The sequence below is a fragment of the Microtus ochrogaster genome (genome assembly GCF_000317375.1).
Source record: "Microtus ochrogaster isolate Prairie Vole_2 chromosome 14 unlocalized genomic scaffold, MicOch1.0 chr14_random_1, whole genome shotgun sequence".
Taxonomy (NCBI): Eukaryota; Metazoa; Chordata; class Mammalia; order Rodentia; family Cricetidae; genus Microtus; species Microtus ochrogaster.
The window spans coordinates 35,303,460-35,328,465 of record NW_004949096.1 but is presented as its reverse complement, the minus strand read 5'-3'; the positions used below and the strand labels follow the sequence as shown (position 1 = coordinate 35,328,465).

The 25,006-nt window shown below is 43.1% G+C and overlaps 1 protein-coding gene across 2 annotated transcripts in view; it reads left to right on the top strand.

Moving 5' to 3' along the window:
• The first annotated feature begins 13,641 nt into the window (after positions 1-13,641).
• The window catches only part of Trpm7 (transient receptor potential cation channel subfamily M member 7), a 91,284-nt gene continuing 79,919 nt past the window's right edge, over positions 13,642-25,006 (top strand). For both annotated transcript variants that reach the window (XM_005364421.2, XM_026787681.1), the window contains exon 1: positions 13,642-13,878. In XM_005364421.2, coding sequence (XP_005364478.1) covers positions 13,876-13,878 — 3 coding nt within the window. In that variant the 5' untranslated portion in view covers positions 13,642-13,875. The remainder of the gene's footprint in view (positions 13,879-25,006) is intronic.

Here is a 25,006-nt window from a genome sequence, read left to right as displayed (position 1 = left end):
ACATTATATATGCACAGACGGCAATAATTCTTAAAAACCATAAGTAACATCCACACGTGCAGTGTGGTGCCTGCCTGCCCATACTTACATTATATATGCACAGACAGCAATAATTCTTAAGAACCATAAGTAACATCCCTCTTAGGAGCATTCCAGGTGTTTCTCCTTGTTGCCATTGTACTATTTTCTTTTTTTGAGTGCTAGAGATCAAACACCAGGACCGAGGTCCTTAGAACTAGGCAGGTTCGCTGAGTTACATCCTGTACTGTCTTTGATTGAGATTTGCCTTCATGTGTGTCTATAGTCTTGAAATGATGAGAAAATGCATTTCTTCCATGTTAGGAGCCATTGCATGCCCTGATAGGGAGGAACCTCATCCCACTGGTCCAACTATCTGGAAAGATAGAGTTCTTCAGAGAGAAAAAGAGATGCTTAGAACATAGGAAGAAGAATTTTGCCCCTCTGCCTGGATCCTTGTGGCCTTTTGCATTTTCTATTTTATGGCTTCTGTTAAGTATTCAAAGTACAAATTATAAAAGTCCATTATTGTTCTCTTAATTAAGGTACTCATATTAGTCTAGGGGTGTAATCAGTTTGTACAGTGCTAGGCTCTGCATTTCGACCCTTAGCACTGTATTAGAAAATAGTCATACTAAGAACTGGTTTACTACAAAAGGTTGAAAGGTACATGGCAGAAAGCAGTTAAATATATGTGGTGTGAGTTAAGGGAGAAATAATCAACTGGGAATTTGTTTTATATTTAGATTTAAGCAATTAATTTATAAAAGAATTACATTAGTTTGAAATGCATTTTGTTATACTAGAAATTGGAGCGGAATGAATTTTTTTATATAAAATTTGTCTATATACATAAAGGTCATTTCCACTTTCATGATCCTGTGAAGTCTAGAGTCTTAAGGTTTCATCTTTTTGATTGTCCCGAATGACCCAGATCAAATTAAATTGAAAGTAGGGGCTGTGGGTGTAGCCTAGCGAAAGAGTTTGTGCTTGGCATATACAAGACGGTTGATTTGCTTCTCAACACTAAAGCCAATTGATCAAAGGTAACGATGTTTACCCCAGAACCCCAAAAGTAGAATGCCTCAGGAAAGCGTGAGCTCTAGTGTGGTGGTCTGAAAGAGAATGGCCCCCATAGGCCGGGAGGTTTGAATGCCGGCTTCCCATTGGTGAAACGGATGAATTAGGCCGCGCAGCCTTGTTGGAGATGTTATCACTGGGGTGGGCTTTGAGGTTTCCAAAGCCTAGTTCATTCCTAGTGTCTCTGCTCCATGTGAGCTCTCAGCACTGTTCCACTCTGCCTGACTGCCTACTGCCATGCTCTGTGCCATGAAAACCCCCAGTTAAATGCTTCCTTCTGAACACTGCCTTGGTCATGGGTTCTTTTCAAAGCAATATAAAAATAACTAAGACACAGGTCTCAAAATCAGAGATAAATAAGCCTTTGCCTCCTGAATGCTGTGATTAAAGGTGTGTGCTACCCACCCCCCAGCCCCTCAAAACTTTGTTTTAAAACTATCCCGACTGGGTGGTAATAGCTCATGTCTTTAATCTCAGCACTTAGGAGGCATAGGTAGGCAGATCTCTGTGAGTTTGAGGCCAGCCTGGTCTGCAGAGTGAGTTCCAGGACAGTCAAGGCTGCACAGAGAAACCCTGTCTCAAAAGACCAAAATAATAGTATAAAAAAATAATATTAAAATAAAAATAAAACAATCCAGAATAATATCCAGACCAAACAGCATTAAGTGTAAAGCCAGATAATCAAGTTTAAACAGATTGTCTTTTTATGTCTTAGCTCCTGAGTTTTCTCAAAAACGTTGGTGTGTTGATGTGCATAAATAACAATTTACTGGGCTGGAGAGATGGCTCAGAGGTTAAGAGCATTGCCTGCTCTTCCAAAGGTCCTGAGTTCAATTCCCAGCAACCACATGGTGGCTCACAACCATCTGTAATGAGGTCTGGTGCCCTCTTCTGGCCTGCAGGCATACACACAGACAGAATATTGTATACATAATAAATAAATAAATATTAAAAAAAACCAATTTACTATTAGAACTACCAATTAATATTAAAAACAGTGAAAATTAAAAATCAATAGCACAATTTCATGATTACTAATGTCTCAAAATCACTCATGATTGTACATCCCTCATATTTAAGTTTTACCTCAGACTGAAATTTAGGTATTTTAAATATAGATTAAAATTTTATACAAATGGCCAGTGGTGGTGGCGCACACCTTTAGTCCCAGCACTCAGGAGGCAGAGGCAGGTGGATCTTCGTGAGTTCAAGGCCAGCCTGGTCTACAGAGTGAGTTCCAGGACAGGCTCCAAAGCTACACAGAGAAACCCTGTCTCGAAAAACCAATAACAACAACAACAACAACAACAACAACAACAACAACAACAACAACAATAATAGTCTACCATCAGTGTGGCGAGAATGGCAAGACCAAGGCCCAGGGATAAATGCATTTACAGAGCAGAATTGATACAAATGTTTTAATAAGGAATAGAAGGTGTGGGCAGAAATGCTGCAGAGCAAATGACAGGTGGGGCTTGGGGGAGTAGAAAGACCCCTTCTGAGATAAAATGGGGTTCTGAGAGAGCCCATAAGAGTAGGGACCTGGTCTTGCTTTCTGGGCCCTTTGTGTGATGTCTCTTGAACAGAGTTTATCTTGAGGTGGTAAACACCAAGTGTCCTGAGACTGGCCATATGGGATGCAGCCCCTAGGGACCATTAGGCTGGAACTGTTTACATAAGGCATCTCAAGTCACTAAGTCAGGCTTCCCGCAGTTAGGGTTCAGCTGCTGGAGAATGGGGAATGTTGTTGTTATTTTTGACCTTCTATCTTTTTGTCTCTATAATTAACATAGAGGCTTTCCTAAATTTGAAGGGAAATTTCTCTGTATGGCTACTGGTAATTTTATTGGTTTGTTTATTGAGGCAGGGCTTCACTGCGTGGCCCTGGCCAGCCTGGAATTCAACGAGTTCTGCCTGCCTTTGCTTCCAGGGTGCTGGGATTGAAGGCGTGTGCCACCACATCCAGGTGTGGTAATTTGTTTCAGATTTTGTCTAAATCTTGTCTCTGAAGGAAGACTTTCAAAAGTTTAGGGAGAAGGCCAAGGGACTAACTGGTGGAGGAGAACATGTTCAGCACAGGTGAGTCCCTGCAGGCTGCCTTCAACACTGAACCAGAAGAGATCCCCCATCACACGTACAACAATATGAGATGCGCAGATGAAAGCAAGTTTCTCCCTTTAAAAGCAATTGGAAGGACGGCCAGGGAGTTAGCTAAGTGGGCAATGGTGCTGTCAAGCTAACAACACGAGCTTCAATTCTGGAACCCGTGTACAGACAGAGAGAACCCAACTCTCCAGTGCTGTACACACACGCACAAACGCGCACACACGTGCACACACATGCACTAATAATTTTAAAAAGAAGAAGCCGAGGAACCTGAAGTGTAGTTCATGGTAGAACACTTGTGTGACATTCCTAAAGTCCTGGGTTTATCCATAGCCTCCTCCATAAGTACGTATAAACACACTCATAAATAACAAACATTTATAAAATGTCTAGTTGTAGCTAATTTGCATATTGACATGGTTGAAGAGGCCCTGTTTGCATCTCCTTAAGTCATTCGGGAACCAGTTACTGAATACATATGGTTTGCTAGACTGCTGTGAGTGAGAAGCTTGGAGAGCAGCTGTCTGCAAAGGCTGAGCCATTAAAACTCCATGGATGTGGAGAAGGGGGGAGGTGCAGGTCCAGAGCCTAATTGCATCCATCTCAGGCTGTCGTGAACTCCTAAGTGCCATTTCTCACCCACCTCTGGTTGAACAAAATGACCTGTGACTAACGAAGTCAAACCTAACATCCTGTGACTGGCAGATAAAAACCTTTTGGAATGCACTAACTCAATAAAACCCAACTTCTACCAATCAAAGGGCCAAGGATGCTCTCAGATACATCTAAAGCCTATAGCAAGGTTTTCTCCTCCCTCCCCCAGCACTAGAACTCATCCACATAATGCCCAGTGATGTGTTTGAAAAGTATTTTCATTTATAACTTTGTTTTTGTTGCTATAAAAACTTTATGAAACTGATTCCATGTTGGACCATGGAATTTGGGTAATCTAAATCTGTATTCTTGGGCCATGGTCACTCATATTGGGCTCCAGAATAAACTATCTCCTATCCCCATTGAGGTAAGAGCGGCACTTTTGTATCAACAGAACCAAGGTACTGGTAGTAAAGATTAATTCAAAACATTCCAAGTATTTGTAGCTGGCATTTAATAAGTGTTCTGTTTGTGACTAAGGGTAATGCTTTTGAAATAATATCTTTTAAAAGTCCACTAATCATCTATCCAAAGCAGAGCAAAACCTGTTGAAACTGGTTTAGTCACCCTATGTTTCTGAAAAGCTTCTGTACTGACTGCAAACATTCTTGCCTATCTAACTTTAAGTAATAAAGAAATGTTACAGTGACTGGACGTTTTATATACTGACTTTCCATTTGGTGTTCTAATTGATTTAAAGTACTTAATGTCAGCATTTTAAGTCATTTATTTTCTTTTTATTTATTCCATGTGCCTTATTTATTTCCTGTATCTTGATCCCATTCACTTACCTGTCCCTTTGCATCTGCCCTCCACCCCTGCACCCCCCCCCCAATAAAACAAAGTTCAGTAGAAAAAAAGGGAAAAAATTAAAAATCTCGCCATGGAAGCTGCAGTGTGACACAATTGGTCATGAAATAAACCCCTTTGTCCAGATATCTTTACTTGCAAGCACTTGTTGCAAAGAGCCACTGGTCTGGCTCGAGGCCTCTGGTTTCTACTACACCATCAATGCTGGGCTCTCACTGGGGCTCTTCCTGGATGTCCTGTTGTTGCCCTGTGTTGTGGGGATCCTGCAGCTTTGGGTCTGCTGGTCAGGTCCCTTCACGTGCTCCAGCAGATTATAGATGTAGTAGATGTCAGCTTCTTCAGACGCCCTGGCATCTCAGGTGGAGGAGGAGCTGCGGGCTGAGTAGCGGTGGTGGTGCTCCAGGCAGGTGGTGCTCCAGGCAGGTGGTACTCCAGGCAGGTGGTGCTCCAGGCAGGTAGTGCTCCCTCCTAAACACCTCCAAGTCCAGCCTGAGGAGGAACTGACCAGCACTACTGTTTTTCTGTTTTCAGCACAGACCGTGGATTCCCCAGAGGACGAAGCAGTCGCACAGGGGACTCCAGTCTGTACTCTGCCACAAATGTCACAGCCAGCTGCTCTGCCTTTGTACTTTCTCCTCTAGACTTAGAAAGCACAGTGGTGCAACAGCAGGTTCAAAGCTGGTGCCCTTCACCCTGGAGTATGATATCTGTGTCATCTACAGAGGGGCGACGCCCTGGTAGGATGTGTTTAGACCTCCTATCCTATACAGCCAGTCGTTAGCATGTTCTGCAAAGGTTTGGCTTTGACCTTCATCAGCTCCCACAGACATCACGGCAACTTCAGAAAAGAATTCAGCACTGGCAGAAGCAGCCAAATACAGCAACGTACTCTAGAATTAGCTGCCCTCCCTCAGCACGTTGCTTCGAATGCTTCATAAAATCCAGCTCTGTACAGATTAGCCCATGGACCGGAGCCAGTTTCTTAGCCAAACCATGAATACCATTCTGTTTCAGTGCAAGCGAGACTCCATTAAATATGCCCTTGTTTGGCGAGGGCCAACTGCAGGTGGCGTTTAAACAGATCTAGAGGTGTGGCCTTAGTGTGCATCGGCTCACAACTTAAAATTCACCAAGAGCACACCGAGCCAAATTCACAACTGTTTTCTTCCACAGCATCAGCAGTCAGGTTGCAAGAGCAAGAGGGCAGGGTGAGGCCATTGTGCGCCAGCTGCAGGTGTGGGTGGATTGAAGGGGCTTGCTGGTGCCACGTGGCCACCGAGACGAGCACAGCCTCTCCCTAAGATGTCTAGCACCCAGCCTCTCCCTCAGAAAGGTTTGAATTTCCAGTGGCTGAGTGTCCTCCTGACCCTCAACTCCATGCCTTTCCCCTGATGAAACTGTATAATGTTTACAATTGATTGCTGTGGGGCCTATTTGTGTATCACTTTCCTGAGATTAAGACCTTCTCTCATGGAGGGAAGCTCATTTAGACACAGGATGCTAAAAATGAGATAAAGCCATAGGGCATTCTCGCCTAAGGTGAAACAGCTGAAAGGCTTCATGAAGTCCCTGAGGCTGAGTAGACACACCAGGTCCCTCCCTCTCCAAGCATATGTACCCTGCAAAGGCTGCTGAGAAACACTCTTAGACGAGCCGAGTGCACAGAAAAGGCTCAGACCACCCAAGCTATCTGAAGGAGAGAGTCTCCCACTTGTCGAGCTGCCCGCAAGTTGTTTAGTGCTCAGGTTCCCAGCTTTTGCGAGTCATCACCTGTGCTAGGATGGCTTTTTGTTTGTTGTTGTTGTTTTGTTTTTTTTGAGACAGGGTTTCTCTGTGTGATACCACTGGCTATACTGGAACTCGTTCTTTGGACCAGGCTGGCCTCAGACTCACAGAGATCTGCCTGCCTCTGCCTCTGCCTCCCAAGTGCTGAGATTAAAGATGTGTGCCACCACCACACAGCTGAGATGACTTTTCGATGAGGCTATTTTTGAGGCCATTCCACGGCTGTAAGTAACTCCCGTTAAACGCACTGGTTCACCAAGCTGGACTTCAGTGGTATCCTTACTTTAGTCTGTCAGTAGTTCCTCAGCTGGGATGAATAGATGTTTGTCCACGTTTCCCTGGGAATATTGTCGCCCAATAGCCTTGGGTGTGGCACAGTCAAGTCTTTGCCTGGAAAGTGTGAGGCTCTGGGTCGCATCCCTAGCACTGCAAATGTAAATAAGAAATGATTGTTTTGCAATGGCCATAAATCCTTACTGTGGCTATTTATGAATTCAACCAACAAAGTATACTTCCAAAAGTTTGTAAGCAAGCCGGGTGGTGGTGGTGACACACTTTTAATTCCAGTACTTGGGAGGCAGAGGAAGGTGGATCTCTGTGAGTTTGAGGCCAGCTTGGTCTACAAAGAGAGTTTCAGGACAGCCAGGGCTATTACAAAGAGAAACCCTATCTTAAAAAAACAAAAGAAACAAAACAAAAAAAATCCAAAAAACAAAAACAGAAACTAAACAATACTTTATAAACTTTTAAAGTGTTGCACTATGTATTGTATATATTTATTTGCAAACTTAAATTATAGAAATAAAGAAAAAACCATGGAGCTAATGACTGAAATTTGGGAAACTAAATTTTATTATTGTTATAGTTCCATGTGTATGTACATATCAAATCCGTGTGTAGTTTCTGTGGAAGAACAACACATGGGCTGATACACCCATTTGTAAAAGCTGATGAATTTGCTTTGCACTGGAGAACACAGATTTCCATGCTTGCTTTCCCTCACGTTACCCTCAACTATTTGAGGACCAGCATCTTGTCTCAATTTGACATGATGCTCTACGTGCCAGAATTGGAGGACGAGTCACATATTAAATCACATATTATGAAGGTGTTTATTTTTATGGATATGTGTATTCATCTGTCTGTGTCTGCATATGTGTATGTGTCCTCGGAGGACAGAAATGATGTTGGGTCCCCTGGAGCTGGAGTTCCAGACAACTGTGATATGGTTGCTGAGAACTGAGTTCTGGTTCATTGGAGAATCAACCAGCCCTTAAGGTTTGTTTTTAAACAAACGTCTTTAAGTCAGTAAGTGTTGGGTTGGGACACACTGGTGAAGGTGGCTAAGGTTGTGATCCTCATTCAGTTGAATGATTAGTGGGCAACTGTCAAAGAAGTTGGTAATTAGGGCACAGAAAACACCGGTGGGCTGGAGAAACGGCTCGCAGCTAAGAGTGCATACTGCTCTTTCAGAGGGCTGCAGCAGCCAGAACACCTGTGGTGGGCGTTCCTACTGCCTCAACTACAGCTCTGTGGGGATCCAATGTCCATAGCTTCTACAGACAATTGCACTCACATGCACACAGACACATTATTAAAAACAAAAATCTCTTTTTAAAAGATACATTGTTTAATAGAAAATATATAACATGCAATGGGAACGAACATTCCCGAAAAGGCTTCTAACCTAAACTGCATGTGTGTTGAGGGGAGGGCTACCAATTCTCAGAATAAGAACCTTATAAGTTGTACTAATAAATGGACTCTTCATGCAAGAGTGCTTGGGAGTATGTCGAGGCAAGGCTGAAATAGAAAGATTTTAAAGTATCTGGACATTTTTTATGTATATATGTGTGTGTATGTTTGCATGTATGTATTATTGAAACAGGATCTCCCTATTGTAGCCCTGGCTAGCCTTGGACTCCCAGCGATCCTCTTGCCTCTAGAGGCCTTACAAATTGTGGGATTAAGCCGGGTGGTGGTGGCGCACGCCTTTAATCCCAGCACTCGGGAGGCAGAGGCAGGCAGGGCCTTACAAATTGTGGGATTAAGCCGCGTGGTGGTGGCACAAGCCTTTAATCCCAGCACTCGGGAGGCAGAGGCAGGCGGATCTCTGTGAGTTCGAGGCCAGCCTGGTCTACAAGAGCTAGTTCCAGGACAGGAACCAAAAAGCTACGGAGAAACCCTGTCTCGAAAAAATCAAAAAAAAAAAGCGGTACACAAATTGTGGGATTAAAGGTGTGCATCACTATGCCCAACTCAAACTTGTTTATGAGAGCTACAAGAGCCACTGAAGAATTTCCAGTATAGGAGTGACTTAAAGTGCAATCCTTATTCTATTCATTCTGGGCAATGCTTTCAGAATTCAGAGAATCCCAGGCCTCTAACCACTTAAAAGTGTCGGTGTGGGTTGGTTAGGCCTTTCTACGTATTCTCTTGTCTGGGAATGCCCTTTTTCTGTATCTTTTCACAAGACTCAATTGTAATTCAAATGCTTTGATGATTTCCCAACATCTCCCAGTTGTGATTAGATTCTACCATGAAATAATGATTTGGTCATACCGTAATTTTATCAGTTAGATATTGCTACATAAATTATCCCAAAATTTAGAGGCGTATAAGAACAGTAAACAGTAGTTTTCATAGTTCCCAAGGGTAAGAATGTTGGGAATGGCTTAGCTGATTTCCTCTCAGAGGCCTTTGGAGTTAATGAGGGGGCTGAAGCCTTCCACAATGGCTTACCTACATGGCTGGCAAGTAGGCACAGGCTACTGGCAGGAGGCCTTCGTTCTTGTCAGGTGTACTCTCTGAAGGGCAGCTTGGCAGCTAGTTCTCTCTGAATGAGTGATCTAAGCGATCAAGATGGAAGCCAAAGCCTTCTTTGTGGTCAAGCCTCAGAAGTCACACACTGATAGTTCTACAACACCCCATTGAGAACAGGAGGTCAGTGTGAGATTGTCAACCATAGGGTAAAAACACTGAGGGCATTATCAAGGCTAGTTAACATGGTGTCAGCATGGGTTCGTTCATCTTACATTTCACTTGGTACTATCCTTATGCACTACCCACTCTCAGAATAACCCATGCCAGGTATCTGAAAGTCAGTGCCCTGCCATGACCTAAAGACCTCCCAAGGGACCACCTCTAAACATGTTATTATGATTATGATTGTAGTACAAGACGATAAGGAGTGGGCTGGAGAGATGGCTCATCTTTAAAATTCTTAGTGTGTGTGTGTGTTCTTTCCACCTTAACGCTCTGTCCAGGAAGTGTGTGTGTGTTCTTAGTGTGTTTGTGTGTGTACGTGTGTGTTCTCTTTCCACCTTAACACTCCATCCAGGAAGGAACCCAGATCTCTAGGCTTCTGCAGCAAGCACCTTTACCCACCAAACCATTTTGTCAACTTACAAAAACTTTCTTGAATTAAACGCTTTATTAATTTTTTAAATTATTATTTTACTTTATGTGTATGGGTGTTTTGTCTGTGTACCACAGTGTACCTGGTGCGCACAGAGCCCAGAAGAAATGGAATCCTTTGGGACTGGAGTTACAAGTGGCTATAAACTGCCATGGGGGTGCTGGAAATTGAACCTGCATCCTCTGAAAGAGCAGCCAGTACTCTACCACCGAATCACCTCTCCAACCCTGAATCGAACTGTTGTAAATAATTGGCAAGGGTATGGAGGAGAATGGGATGCAGTGAGGATGAGAAACACACATGCCATTGACCAAAATGGAAGAGCTAATGGAAAGAGGTGTTGGAGAAAGGACTGTTTACTAACATTTTCTGAAGCACCAGCTCATCAGTCTTGTTGCTCACTGTGCTGGATAGTTACATGTTAACACGACAAACTAAAGTTACCGGAGAGGAGGGAACTCAATTATGAAACCATCTCCATGGGTGCAGGGAGCTGGCTCCGCCCCTCACCCGAGGGTGGGGGCTGCCGCAGTGGCTTGGACTGACCAGCTCAGCTACCATCCTGGCCCATAGCTGGGCCTTGGGTTGACCCACCCTAACTTCTACCCCATCCTGGACCTACTGGGGTTTGTGAAGGACTTGTCCTGTGGAAAGACACCTGTAGAATCTCCACAACTTGGGAAAGCCTTGGGATATCAGAGAGGAGTTCCAGTGAGGATCCAGAGAGGATGGGGTACCGGAACCCAGAGGCCTTGAACCAGATCGATGACTCATTGCAAGAAACATTTGCAAATAAAGTTGACTGGACAAAAGGGTAGACTGTGTGACACATGTCAGCTCCCAGTGCTGCTGGGACAGTGAAGAGGTGTTGAAGGGAAGATGGACGAATAAAGACTTTCTTCTTGGTTTTGTTTGTCTTATTTTTTTTATTTTTTTATTTTTTTTGGTTTTTCGAGACAGGGTTTCTCTGTGGCTTTGGAGCCTGTCCTGGAACTAGCTCTATAGACCAGGCTGGTCTCGAACTCACAGAGATCCGCCTGCCTCTGCCTCCCGAGTGCTGGGATTAAAGGCGTGTGCCACCATCGCCGGGCTAGTTTGTCTTATTTTTGTTTGCTTGTTTTGGTTTGATTTTTAAAAAATGTTTTTGTTTGAGTGGCACTACAGGGGGAGGGGAGGATATGGGAGAACTGAGACGTTAGCAGAATGAGGGTATATGATGTGAAATTCCCAAAGAATCAATGAAGGGGACTGGAGAGATGGCTCAGAGGTTAAGAGCATTGCCTGCTCTTCCAAAGGTCCTGAGTTCAATTCTCAGCAACCACATGGTGGCTCACAACCATCTGTAATGGGGTCTGGTGCCCTCTTCTGGCCTGCAGGCTTACACACAGAAAGAATATTGTATACATAATAAATAAATAAATAAATAAATAAATAAATAAATAAATAAATAAATATTTAAAAAAGTGCCGGGTAGTGGTGGCGCACGCCTTTAATCCCAGCACTTGGGAGGCAGAGGCAGGCGGATCTCTGTGACTTCGAGACCAGCCTGGTCTACAAGAGCTAGTTCCAGGACAGGCTCCAAAACCACAGAGAAACCCTGTCTCAAGAAAAAAAAAAAAAAAAAAAAAAAGAATCAATGAAGAAATTATGTCAAATTAAAAATAATATAAAAAAGAAAGGAAGAAAGAGAAAGAAAATGGGAGAAAGGAAGAAAAGAGGGAAAGAAAATGTCTCCATAAGATCAGGCTCTATGTAAGCCTGTAAGGCATTTTCTTTATTGGTGATTGATGGGGGAGGGACAGCTCATTGTGGGTAGTACCATTCTGGGCTGGTGGTCCTGGGTTCTATAAGAAGGCACGCTGAGTAAGCCATGTGGAACAAGCCAGTAAGCAGCACCCTTCCAAGGCCTCTGCATCGACCTGTGCCTCCAGGTTCCTGCCCACACTGCTTTGGACGATGTACTGTTCTATGGAGCTGTGCATCAGATACTCTTTCCTCCCCAAGTTGCTTTGGTCATGGTGTTTCATCACAGCAACAGAAACCTTAACTACAACAATCACTGACATCGAATACAACTGTGCCTCACATACACAGGCTGGCCCCGGAGATCCGCCTGCCTCTGCCTACAAAGTACCTTTGCCTTCCATGCCACCGCACCCAGCTCTGCCTGACACAATCTTAGGCACTCAATAAATATTTTTATTTAATACATTATTCTTCAGAATGCCTTCTGGTGAGCATGGATAAACTTCCAGGCTGTCTGATGTCTGAATATTTCAAATGTTTTGGTTAGTTCCACCAAAGAGTATTCCTGCTCACCATTTCCCACTTGAAGGTTTTCAGTTTACCAGAATTCTGAACTTACTTACCATTTTATTTCTACATCATGCAGGAAAGGAAACATTTGCTGCAGCAACGAAAAGACCCCACGTTCCCAAGAAATTAAGGAAATTAAGTGCTTCCACTTCACTATATTTTGATTTTCTTGTTTGTCCTATCTCCTAGACTATAAAGCCACTACAGGCACAAAATGTAAAGATCCAGCTGAAATCACAAAGATGGTTTATTTATTGAATGATTGCATAAATTAGTGAAGACCCCCCTGAAATCTGGACTGGAAATCTATTATAACATATATATTAGAAGTTTTTCTTTTCTTTTTTTCTTTTTAGACAGGTCCTCATTATGTAGTCCTGGTTGGCCTGGAGCTTGATATGTAGACCAGGTGGGCCTTGAAAGCAGAAATGTGCCTTCCTCAACATCCCAACTGCTAGGATTAGAGGCATGTGCCACCATGGGTCTGCAATTAAAACATTTTCCTCCTACTCCTGCAAAATGGGGTGGGGAGTATGTATCCCTGGTTGGCCTGGAACTTGCTGTGTACACCAGGCTGACCTTCAATCTATAGCGATTCATCTGCCCCTTCCTTCAGAGTGCTGGGATTAAAAGCATGCATCATCACATCGGGTTTTTAATGTAAAAAAATTAAAGAGAGAAGATAGAGGCAGAATGGAGCCTTAAGACGAGGAGCCTTTAAATCTGTCAGAGCGGAAAGAAGACGTGTCAAAAGCAGGTTTGGTTTCGTGTTTTTAAGACTGTGTCTGACCAGCTTTGAATTTACTGGAATCCTTTAGCCTTAGCGTTCTGAATGCTGGGAACTACAGGCGTATACCGTTACTCCTAGCCTTAAAAAACTATTTCAGGATGGCAAACGCCTGTAATCCCAGCACTGGGGAGAAAAAGCAAAATCCAGAGTTCAAGGTCACTTGGTGCTAGAATCCTGGGCTACAAGAGACTCAAAAACCACTAACTGTCTGGAATTGCAGATCAGGGGATCTGAGGACATTGCACACACATGGTACACAAGACACACATTCAGGCAAGTCACACATGCACTTAAAATAATAAAATAAGCCACTAATAACAGATAAAAATAATAAACAGATTGCACCCTTGATGGGAAAGAGGAGCGTGCGGAAAGCGATCACAAGTAAGCAACGTAGAGCGCAAAAGCTACAGGCGTGCGGTGCCGCCGTGGGAGCTGCGCCTGGCGAACCGTGTCTTAAGCGGACCACGTTCTCGCACAGGCCGGGGCAAGGGAAGCCGAAGCCGGCGGCACCGGGAAAGCGGCAGCGCGGCCCTTCCCGGAGGCTGGGCGGGGCTTCGGCGTGGGCCGCAGTCAGCGCGCCCTTCACGTGACGCGCCCTCCGCGCGACGCAGTCTACGCGCCCGTCACGTGGCTGCCTCGGCCCGTCTCCGGCGGAGGCGGGCGCGGGCGCGTCCCTGTGGCCAGTCACCCGGCGGAGCTGGTCGCACAATTATGAAAGACTCGACTTCTGCTGCTAGCGCCGGAGCTGAGTTAGTTCTGAGAAGGTTTCCCGGGGCTGTCCTTGTTCGGTGGCCCGTGCCACCGCCTCCGGAGACGCTTTCCGATAGATGGCTGCAGGCCGCGGAGGAGGAGGAGGAGCCGCTGCCCTTCCGGAGTCCGCCCCGTAAGGAGAATGGTACGGAGCCGGGCCTGGCGCGGGCCGGCGGGCGGGCGGGCGGGCCTCGCGGGAGCCTGCACGGCGCCACGGGGAGCTCTGCGGGCCTCCGGGGCGCCGTCGCCAGCGGAGGAGCCGCCTGGTTGACACGGAAAAGGAGGGAGGGCTGGCGTGGTAACGGAAAGGGGAAGGGAGCGGGTTCCGAGCTGGGACTTGTTGGCTGTGCGGCAAAAGCTCTACAGGTACATTTCTCTATTTTTTTCTTCTTTTTCTTTCCGTAGCCGAACGGGAGGGATTTTGATGGTGTAGACGGTGATGTGGCTCGGATTTTCCTTTAGCGAGAGGGAAGGGACGGGGAAGGAGGCTGAGACAGTGGGTGCCAGGTCTGCGTCGAACTCCCTCGTCTGCTGTCCCAGACAGTTTGTAGCGAGGTGCAGACGGGAGGGAGTCGCTGCGGTGCAGCGGTGGGGAGAGCTTTTGTTGTCGCTAAGGCCGGGCACCGGATTTGGAGATTTCTTACAAAGAAAGCCATTTAGATCGAGGACCTGAGCAGGGCAGGCATTCCTGGTCAGTAGTTTCACTTGATATAGGCTTTGTGCAAACTGGTCTCCCTTTGGAGAAGCCTGACAGGTTTAGCTTTCTTCCTTTCTTTCTTTCTGAGACAAGGTATCGCTGTGTAGCCCTGGCCGTCCTGGAACTCACTATGTAAACCAGGCTGGCCTTAAACTCAGAGATCCGTTTCCTTCTGCCGCTCCTGTGCTGCGATTAAAGACGTGCGCCACCACGCCGGGCTCTGTTGAGAAATGCTTACCAAACTTAAATCGGGCTTTTACTTATAAAGTACTGTTTGTTAAACTTTGAATAAATAATGCGTTTTCCACCTTCTTTCGTAAGATGTCAGTGAAGACGATTTTATTTTTTTTTTAATTTTTTTTCTTGAGACGGGGTCGCTTGTAGTCCAGGGTGGCCTCAAACCCCGAAGCTACCTCGATCTCCTCAGCGCTGAGATTACAGTTGTCTGTTACCATCCCTGACTTTTCCTATTTCCTGAAAGGAAACTTCAAATCCCACTACCTCCGCTAAATCATTTCGTTTTAAGTACTTAAGTGGCTTTGATTTAAAGGCCTCTACTGGAGGGTGAGTTGAATCAAAGTGTCTTGCAAGCTGTTAGATACTTACTGACTATTCAGTGATATAACTAGCTTTTCAGTTTAGATGGTAACCAGCATAAATTTGAACACACTGACTCTGTATTAAAAAAAAAATCTTTCATTAATTGATGAAATCACCCCAAAATTACTTTGTAAGTAATTCACCATGTATGTCAGATAGTGTGAACTTAATATTGTTAGGACATGGATAAACTTGAGGAATCTCACTTTAAAATTTGAAATTAAGAGTCATTTGTTTGTTTGATTTTGTTTTTGTTTTTCGGGACAGGATTTCTCTGTTTAACCCCCTGCCATCCTGGCACTTAGAGATTCATCTGTTTCTGCCTTCTGAGTGCTGGGATTAAAGGTGTGGCCACCACCACCCGGCTAAATTGAGTCTTAATCTTTTTTCATACTGCTTAAGTTCTAACTTCTATTGAATTGGGTGCTAACATTACAATGAATTGGAGAATTGAACTTTTCAGTTTAAAGTTTTTTTTTTTTTGTTTGTTTGTTTGTTTTTCGAGACAGGGTTTCTCTGTGGTTTTGGAGCCTGTCCTGGAACTAGCTTTTGTAGACCAGGCTGGTCTCGAACTCACAGAGATCCACCTGCCTCTGCCTCCCAAGTGCTGGGATTAAAGGCGTGCGCCACCATTCTAATTTGAAGTGCATTAGTACTTTTAGAGATTTGTTGATTCTCTGGTTCAGTTCCATTTATATTTAGAAAATGGTTATCTGTATAATGTGTTTTTGGTTAGTATGCCCACTTCCCTGAAGATTTAGAATTTTTAGAACCTCTTGAGTCTTTCTGTCTGAAGGGGAGCAGTTCTTCAATTTTGGTAGACTTGGCTCTTACTTTATCAGATTAAAATTATTTTTCTCACTTTTTAAAGAATAGTTCAGGCTATTATGCCCAGGCTGGTTTCCACCTCCTGGGCCAAAGGGATTCTTGTGTCTCCGCCTCCTGAATAACTGTAACTATAGTTGTGTGCTACTCCACCTAGTTTAATGTCATAGGCTGCTCTCATTAACTTCTAAAGGTAGATGATCATTTTTCTCTATTTGATGTCAGGAGCTACGTTAGGATTAGAGTCTGTTAGCACTTTCTTGTCTCTCCTCCCATTATTTAAACATACTAATCTACTACTTCAACTATCCACATTCCAGAGTACTGGAAACCTCAATCTTTTCCTTTACTCTTGGGAAGAAAAAAGACTCCTAAGACAAGCCACATCAACAGTTTTAGCAACCTTGACAAAGTTTACTTATTGTAAAAGTATGCACAAAGTGAGATTTAACAGGTGTGGTACCCACTTTCTTCTGACAGTTTGGTAGTGTGCCAGAAGTGATAGATGAAAAGGTATCTAAGAAGCTGCTACTATGAGGAGGACACTGGAGAAGCCCTTTTTTATATTTGAGCGAGCGCTTCACCTTACCTTTTTAAATACTAAATTTATTTATTAAGAATATAGCGTTATGCCTACATGCCAGAAGAGAGTACCAGATCTCATCATGGATAATTGTGAGCCATCATATGGTTGCTGGGAATTGAACTCAACAAGTGCTCTTAATTTCTGAGCCATGTCTCTAGCACCCTCCCCCCCCCCTTTTTTTTTTAAGATTTATTAAGTATACTGTGTTCTGCCTGCATACCTGCCTGCAGGCCTGCAGGCCAGAAGAGGGCACCATTACAGATAGTTGTGAGACTACCACGTGGTTGCTGGGACTCAGGACCTTTAGAAGAATAGGCAGTGCTCTTAATTGCTGAGCCCCACCTTACCTTTTAATGTGTATATTAAGTTTGTTGTTGTTTTGTTTTTTCTTTTTGAAAGATTTATTTATTTATTATGTATACAGCATTCTGTCTGCATGCCAGAGTAGCTTTGGAGCCTGTCCTAGAACTAGCTCTTGTAGACCAGGCTGGCCTCGAACTCACAGAGATCCGCCTGCTTCTGCCTCCCGAGTGCTGGGGATAAAGGCGTGTGCCACCACTGCCCGGCGTGAATCAAGTTTTTGTAATCTTTAAGAATATAATTTACTATAACAGACACAGGATATTGTAAGAATATAATGTGATTGAAACAGAATTTAATGTGATTAGCTAGTAGATGTTAGCATTTAGATGTAGCTATTGTTCTGAATGTTTTACACAAGCCAGTTACATATTAATCGAGAAAACTATGAAGTAAATACTTATTTCTCTATTAATTAAATAAGAAGAGAAGCACAATTACTTATTAAAATTTCCAAGTTATTGAATGGTGGAATAGGTATTGATCAGCCTGGGAATGGAGCTTGCTATTGAGGAGATGTATACCTGTGAGCTTTCAGATGAAAGGTGTTAAGGGTAAGTTTTTTGTTTTTGCTTTAAAGTAAGATTGGAAGCTGGAAAGATGTCTCAGTAGTTGAAGAGCACTTGCTCTCTTCCAGAGTATCACAGTTTGGTTCCTAGCACCTACACTGAGCAGCTCACAACCAGCTGTACTGCAACTCCAGGGGCTCTGACACCTTCTTTTGGCACGTATTGACAAGCACATGGTAATATGCATAGTAAAGACAGAAATCTTTGTTTTTAAAAAGTAAAATCACTGTTATTTTTGTTTGTTTGTTTTTCGAGACAGGGTTTCTCTCTCTCTCTCTCTCTCTTTTGGGGGTGGGGGTTTTGAGACAGGGTTTCTCTGTAGCTTTGGAGCCTGTCCAGGAACTAGTTCTTGTAGACCAGGCGGGCCTCGAACTACAGAGATCCGCCTGCCACTGCCTCCTGAGTGCTGGTATTAAAGGCATGCGCGACCAGAGACAGGGTTTCTCTTGTGTAACTCTGGTTGTCTTGGAACTCGCTATATAAACCAGGCTGGCCTTGAACTCACAGAGATCCACCTACCTCTGCCTCCTTAGTGCTGGGATTAAAGGTGTAGGCCACAACAATCTAGCAGATGTATTTGTTTATTATACCATATTTTCTTCCACTAACATGAAAACTAGTAGGATTTACTTTATGGGTAAGCTCCTTACATATAGACAGGTTACATGCAGCTCAGTTTTACTTATTCTACTTTGACAAATACAGACTTTAACTATGTGAGGGGATTCTTAGTAGTTTGGAAAAGTTATCTACTAACCTAAGAGTAAATTCTGGGGGCTGGAGAGATGGTTCAGTGGTTAAGAGCACTGGCTGCTCTTCCAGAGGTCCTGAGTTCAATTCCCAGCAACCACATAGTGGCTCACAACCATCTGTAATGAGATCTGGCGCCCTCCTCTGGCGTGCGGGCATACATGGAGGCAGAATGTTGTATACATAATAAATAAATAAATCTTTTTTTAAAAAAAGAGTAAATTCTGTATTAAGGCCTGAGAAAAATGTATGTATCAATAAAGAACTATGAAAATACTGAGGGGTAGATCATGTGTTAATATCATTTGTTTAGTGTTAACAAGGCTTTCTAATAGATAATGCCCCACTACTTCTTTACATATCCCCTTTTCAGATTAATTTTTGTTATATATCTAAACACTTACTGGCAATGTATTTGATTTATCTTTTGCGTTGTTAGGACAAAAGTCACTTTATTAAGAGAATCTACCTCTAAGTGTCTGCTTTGAATGATACAATGTTTCTGTAGTTTTAGGGGTTTGAACACCTGGTTCCCAGTTGTGCTGCTGTTTGAGGAGGTTTAGGTGGTACAGTCTTGCTGAGGAAAGTATACCATTAGTGGTAGCTTTGAGATGAAAAAGTTTATCTTACTTCCAGTTATTTATTGTTTCTTTTTTATGGTAGATGATGTGAGCTCTTAGCCTCCTGTTCCTCCTGCTTTCCCACCATGATGGACTCTTAACCTGTCCTGTAACGTGTCTTGTTCATGGTGTTTTATCGTCACCACAGCAGGGAAGGAACTAATGCATGCAGTATGTGCTGTTACCTAGTGAGCCAGTGGTGCTCAACCTGTGTGTTTCAACCTCTTTAGCTAACCTTTATCTTCAAAAATAGTTACATTACAGTTCATAACAGTAGCAAAATTACATCAGTAGCAATGAAAATAATTTTATAGTTGGGTCACCACAATATGAAGAACTGTAGGAAGAATTAAAGGATTGTCGCATTATCATTCAGGGCCTGCTTGGATTTACTTTGAGCAACACTGTTGGAATGTGTCCGACTAGAACTGTGACATTTTAAACCTGGCTAAACTACCTGAAAGCCAAGAAGAAACCCCTTAGTTCCTGATGCCCACCCCAGTGCTGCATTCCGGACTCACTGATTCCAGCTCTTGTGGGGCCTGCCTCATTAATTTACCAACTCATCTTAAAGCTTCTGTGTTCAGTCTCAGACCCTGTGTGTGGCTTCAGCCAACATGGGCCAAAAGAGTCACCTTTTATGTTTTCAGCAAACTCGCCTCTACCCATATTCTCCTTCCAGCTACTTGGCAGGACCTAAGACTAAAATTATGATGCTAGATTAGCAAACAGAACCTTTAATTAATAGCTGTCCACCTGTCCTTTGGGAATTTTACTGCCTGTGTCAGAAAAATTACTGAGTTTCAGTAGCTGATTAGCTATAAGCAATGCTGTTAATTCACTGTCTAGCTAGCAGTTTTCAGGGTGCTTATTGGACTTTTTTTTTAAACTAAATTTTGTCTTAAAGTAACTAAAATTAATATATCAAAAAATTAATCTGAGTGGTGATAACACACGCCTTTAATCCCAGTACTTGGGAGGCAGAGACAGGTGGATCTCTGTGAGTTTGAGGCAAGCTGGTCTACAGAAGGAGTTCCAGGACAGGCTCCAAAGCTACAGAGAAACACTGTCTCAAAAAACAAACCAACAAAAAAAGTTAAATAATATTTGTAAATGTATGTATTGTAGTTAGGGTTTTTATTGACTAAAAGCATATGGAATCTAAAAAGTCAGAAACAAGTAGAGTATAGAACAGTGGGGAGTAGGGTGGTAGAGTGTCAGATTGGAAGCCCTTTACCACCTGGCCTTCATACAACATATGGAAGAACGGTGCTACTGTGGGGTAGGTGGGAGAGGTGTTGTATACAGGGCTATATGCTCTGTTGAGATTTTCCCCTCAGATCACCAGCCCACTCCCATCCTCAGGAGTGCTTTCCCTTTGTTTCTATTCCTATTTCTAATCATGTATCCCATGTCCAATTCTTTGCTGTGGAACATAAGAACCTAAATATTTAGGCAGGAATCTTTAAAAGACCCAGATCTACACCTATAACATTGGGAGAGAATCAGGGGATACATTTAAAGTGTTTAAACTTACTGTCATAAAAGGAATACAATCTGAAAACCTAATTGATGTGATGAATAATATTTTATATACTTGAAATCTGCTGAGAGTATGTTTGGGTAATAGATATATTAGTTTAATTACAATCACTTCACAGTATATTTAGAAACATCAAATTACATACCCTGAAGTTACACTACTTTTCTTACTGTTTTATTTGAATTGGGTCTGGCTTGTAGTCTAGTTAGACCTCAAAACCCCAATCCTCCTGCCTCCGTGTTCTAACTGCTGGGATCACAGGTAGTGCCACTACATCTATCTAGATAATGCCTACAGTTCTTTTTTATTTGGTTTTTCATGTTTTGAGACAGAGTTTCTTTGTGTAGCAGTTCTGGCTATCCTGGAAACATTCAGTTCTTACTAGTTAGTTATACATCATTAAAGAAATAAGTTTTTTCTCTCCCTCCTAGAGCAAAAAGCAGGATTAGGATCTATCTGCTCTATGGTTGATCTAAGAACTGTCATCAGAGAGGAGCAGTTGATATTGACTTGTTGATAATCTATGGTTTTTTTTTTAATTATTTGTTTTTGGCCTGGAGGGATGGCTCAGCCTTTAAAGGCTAGGCTCACAACCAAAATTATTTGATTTTTATCATTTTATGTTCATGGGTGTTTTGCCTGCATGTATGTCCTGTATCATATGTAAGTAATGATGGTTGATGCCAGAAAAGGGCATCAGACTCACTAGAACCTGCCTTGTGGGTGGTTGTGAACCACAATGCGAGTGCTGGGTATTAAACTTGGGTCCTCTGGAAGAGCAGCCAAGGCTCTTAACCACTGAACCATCTCTCCAGCACCATCTGTGACTTTTTGAAGTCTTTTTCTTTAGTTGAGTCCAAGAAATTTCTTGGTGGATGTAGTGGATATTTGTCTATTGCAATATAAGGAAGGGGTGTATTTGGGTTTATAGTTCCAGAAGCATAGAGTCCACCTTAGTCATAGGCTGGAGAGATGACTCAGCAGTTAAGAGCCCTGGCTGTTCCCCCACAGGACTCAGGTTCAATTCTCAGTACCCATATTGCAGCTCATAACTGTCTGTAACTCTAGTTCCAAGGGATTTGACGCCATCACACAGACAAGACACCAGTGCACATAAAAATGAATAAGTCATTTTTAAAAAGTTTTAGTTAGGGTTTCTATTGCTGTTATAAAACACTATGACCAAAACAACTTGCAGAGAAAAGGGTATATTTCATCTTGTGCTCCATCATGGAGGGAAGTCAGAGCAGGAACTTAAGGCAGAAACGTAGAGGCAAGAGCTAAAGCAGAGACTTTGGGGCAGTGCTGCCTATTGGCTGGCTCCTCATGACTGCTCTGCCTGCTTTATACAACTCAGGACCAGCTGCCCAGGGGTAGCATTGCCCACAGTGAACTGTGCCCTCCAACGTCAATCAGTCAAAAAAAAAAAAGTCTCAGATTTTCAGAAGTTCATCTTCCCAGATATAACTCTACCGTGTGTCAGGTTGACAGAATGATCAGGACAACTGACTGACCCCTTGTCAACTTGACAGTGCTACTACATTACTATTAAACCACAACTCACTTGCTTATTCTCAAGATCTCATATTAACATAATAATTAAAACATTCCAACTTTTAAAAGTCCAATAGTCTTTAAAACACTTTAAAAGTTCAAAGTCACTTGTGCCCGGTTGTGGTAGTAGAGGCAGGCAATTCTCTGAGTTCAAGGCCAGCCTGCTCTACAAAGGAAGTTCAAGACAGCCAGGGTTACACAAAGAAACCCTGTCTTGAAAAAACAACAACAACTCCCCCCCCAAAAGTTCAGAGTCTCTAAAATAGCTAGGTTTCCTAACTGTAGGTTCCTGTAAAATCTGAAAACAAGTTAAATACTTTCTTATTCCAACAGGGAAGAACCAGGGCACAGTTACATTCAGATTAAAGCAAAACCAAAGTCCATTGATGTAAAGCTAAGTGTCAGACATCTGGGACTCACGATCTTTTGGGTCTTAAAGGGCACAGGTAGTTCCACCTCTGTCTGTCTCTTCATACATAGCATGTCTCAGGCTCAGACCAGCTCCATTTCATAGCTATTGCTATCCTTGGTGATTGTCCCATGTCTCAAATTCTGGAGTCTCCGCTCTAGCTGGTCTGCACCTTAACCTTTCCTAACTTAGCCTTTCCTAGGCTCTCTTTAGGGACTCTGACCCTGTCACACATGGTACCAAGCCTCAACTTGGCCTCTTCATTCCTGGACCTTCTACAGCAACTGAGGCTGCATCTTCACCTCTGGCCTCTCCTGCTCTCGCACAGTGTCAGGCCCCAGCTGGTCTCGTTGACTGTTTCATGCCTTTAGAACCGAATATCACTCGTATATGTGACCAAGTTTGGCTGCCAGCATGAGGTACAGCCTTGGTTCCCATCTGGACTACAGTGTACTGATCCTGAGGAAACACTTCCTAGAAGTGTTTTTGCCTTAGTTCTCCTTATCCTCCTCATTTTTTTCAAGTTCTGATCATTTATTTGTTACTCTTTTTTTTTGGAGACAGGGCTTCTCTGTGTAGTCCTGACTCTCTTGGAACTCACTTTGTAGACCAGGCTGACTTGAACTCAAAGATCCACCTGCCTCTGCTTCCTGAGTACTGGATTTAAAGGCATGTGCCCCACCACTCCTGGGTTATTTGTTACTTTGAAAGACTTATTTTTGACTGGACTCAGATTTAGAAGTAGAAACTTTCAGACAGTCCACATCTCTGTCTCTTGGCATATTGGTCATATTTCTTCATTCTTTTGTCCAAAGTTCAGCATATTCTGAAACCTCTTTGCTTTTCTTCTTTTGTTGTTTCTTCAGAGTTAATACGTTGGCATTTGTGTTGCAGGATATGTAGGGTAGCAAGATTTCAATCTTGGATGTTTTGGTCCTGGGCTCTTTATATATTTTGTTCAAGGCCTATCTGACATCATATTGGTACATACCATCTTTAAAGAGATTAAAAAGCTTTCAGATTCCATGAGCTCTTTTGGGCCCCAACCCTTAAGTACAGTAGTATATGTCAACCATTGAGGTCGGTAGTATCTGTCAAGTCCAGGAACACACACACATACATGCCCTTTCTTTCTCTCGCTTCCTCTTTCTTTAATTCCCCGCTTCTTAACGGTAGAGAATGTTCAGATTGATGTCCACAATGCATCCCAGAACAGATTTGCACTTCCTCTCTTCAATTCTTGCTCTGTAAGTAAAAACGCCCCTTCCTTACTTAACAGCAGGTGCCCTCTTCTGTGGGCACCTTCACCTTGCTTCATGGGAAAAGCTTGTTGTTCCCATCACTGATTCCTACCACAATTAACCTCTGTGGCCATGTGCTTCTCATAGAAAATATGAAATCTGTGTTCATCACCCACTTCAATGAACTTCTGGCAGCTGATAGTCTGGGAAAGGCATATTAAGCTTCATCTTGACATGGCTGACTGCCTAGGAGGTGCCACAAAAAGGAGCTGTTCTTGTCTTAATCACAGCTGATTCTTCAACCCTAGCTGACCAGTATGGTTTGTCCCAGCAAAGCCAAGATTTCACTTTTGTGGTTCTGATCTCTTGTTAATGAAAGCTAATTCTTCTGCACCAGCTGACCAGAACCACAGATTCTTAATTCAAATATGGATTGGTCCCCAAGTAGTCTTTAAGGTACTCAAACTTTCCTCTGAAACTACAAAAACTAGGCCTCTGCTCTCTGCTCTGATCTCAGCATTATCTTCTGAGTTCCCACAGCAGCTCTTTAAGCTCTGAACACTTTGGGTTTTCCAGCTCAAAGTTTTAATGTCCTTCAGCAGTCATCCCCCAAACATGGTCAGGTCTATTATAGTAATGTCCTATAATTTAGGGACCAATTTTTATCTTAGGGATTCTTTTCTGTTGTGAAAAAAACACCATGACCAAAGCAAATTGAGGAGGAAAGAGTTTATTTCAGCTTATAGCTCTCAGGTCCCCACCATTCAATTCCGAGCAGGAGTTTGCAGGGAGGAATTGAGGCAGATGTCATGGAGGAACTTACTGGCTTAGTTATACTTACTGGCTTGATCCTATGACTTGATCAGCCTGCTGCCCAAAGATGGCACTGCCCCCAGTGCGTTGGCTTTCCTATATCAATCATTAATCAAGAAAATGTACCCACAGGCTTGCCTACAGGCCATCTCACAGAAGCATTTTAGGTATAGATTTCTTTTTATAACTTTGCTTGACTTCTGGGTTTGATGCCTAAGGATCTATATTTCAGTCACTATAGTATTGAGAGAATTAATTTGGCATTTGCTGAGATAGGCAAAACTCCACGAAGAATGAGTGTTTGTGTGAATGTCCAATCTTAAGTTTGAGGTACATTTTAGGTATCAAAAGAGCTGAATGCCAGGCAGTTGATATGTGATGTAAGAATATAGTGGAAGATTTGGATTGAAATACATTTTTTTTGTTTGTTTTTGAGATGTGTCTCTGTGTAGACCAGGCTGCCCTTGAACTCACTCCCAAGTGCTGGGTGTTCATTACCGCACCTGGCCTGCAATTTTTTTTTACAGTGTTGGGATGGAATTCAGAAATGGAAATTTGTGAATTACCTAATGTTTGTTTGTTTTAAAAAAAACAGTCTTTTAAAAGATTAGGAACAGAGGCAGGCGGATCTCTGTGAGTTCGAGGCCAGCCTGGTCTACAGAGCTAGTGCCAGGACAGGCTCCAAAGCCACAGAGAAACCCTGTCT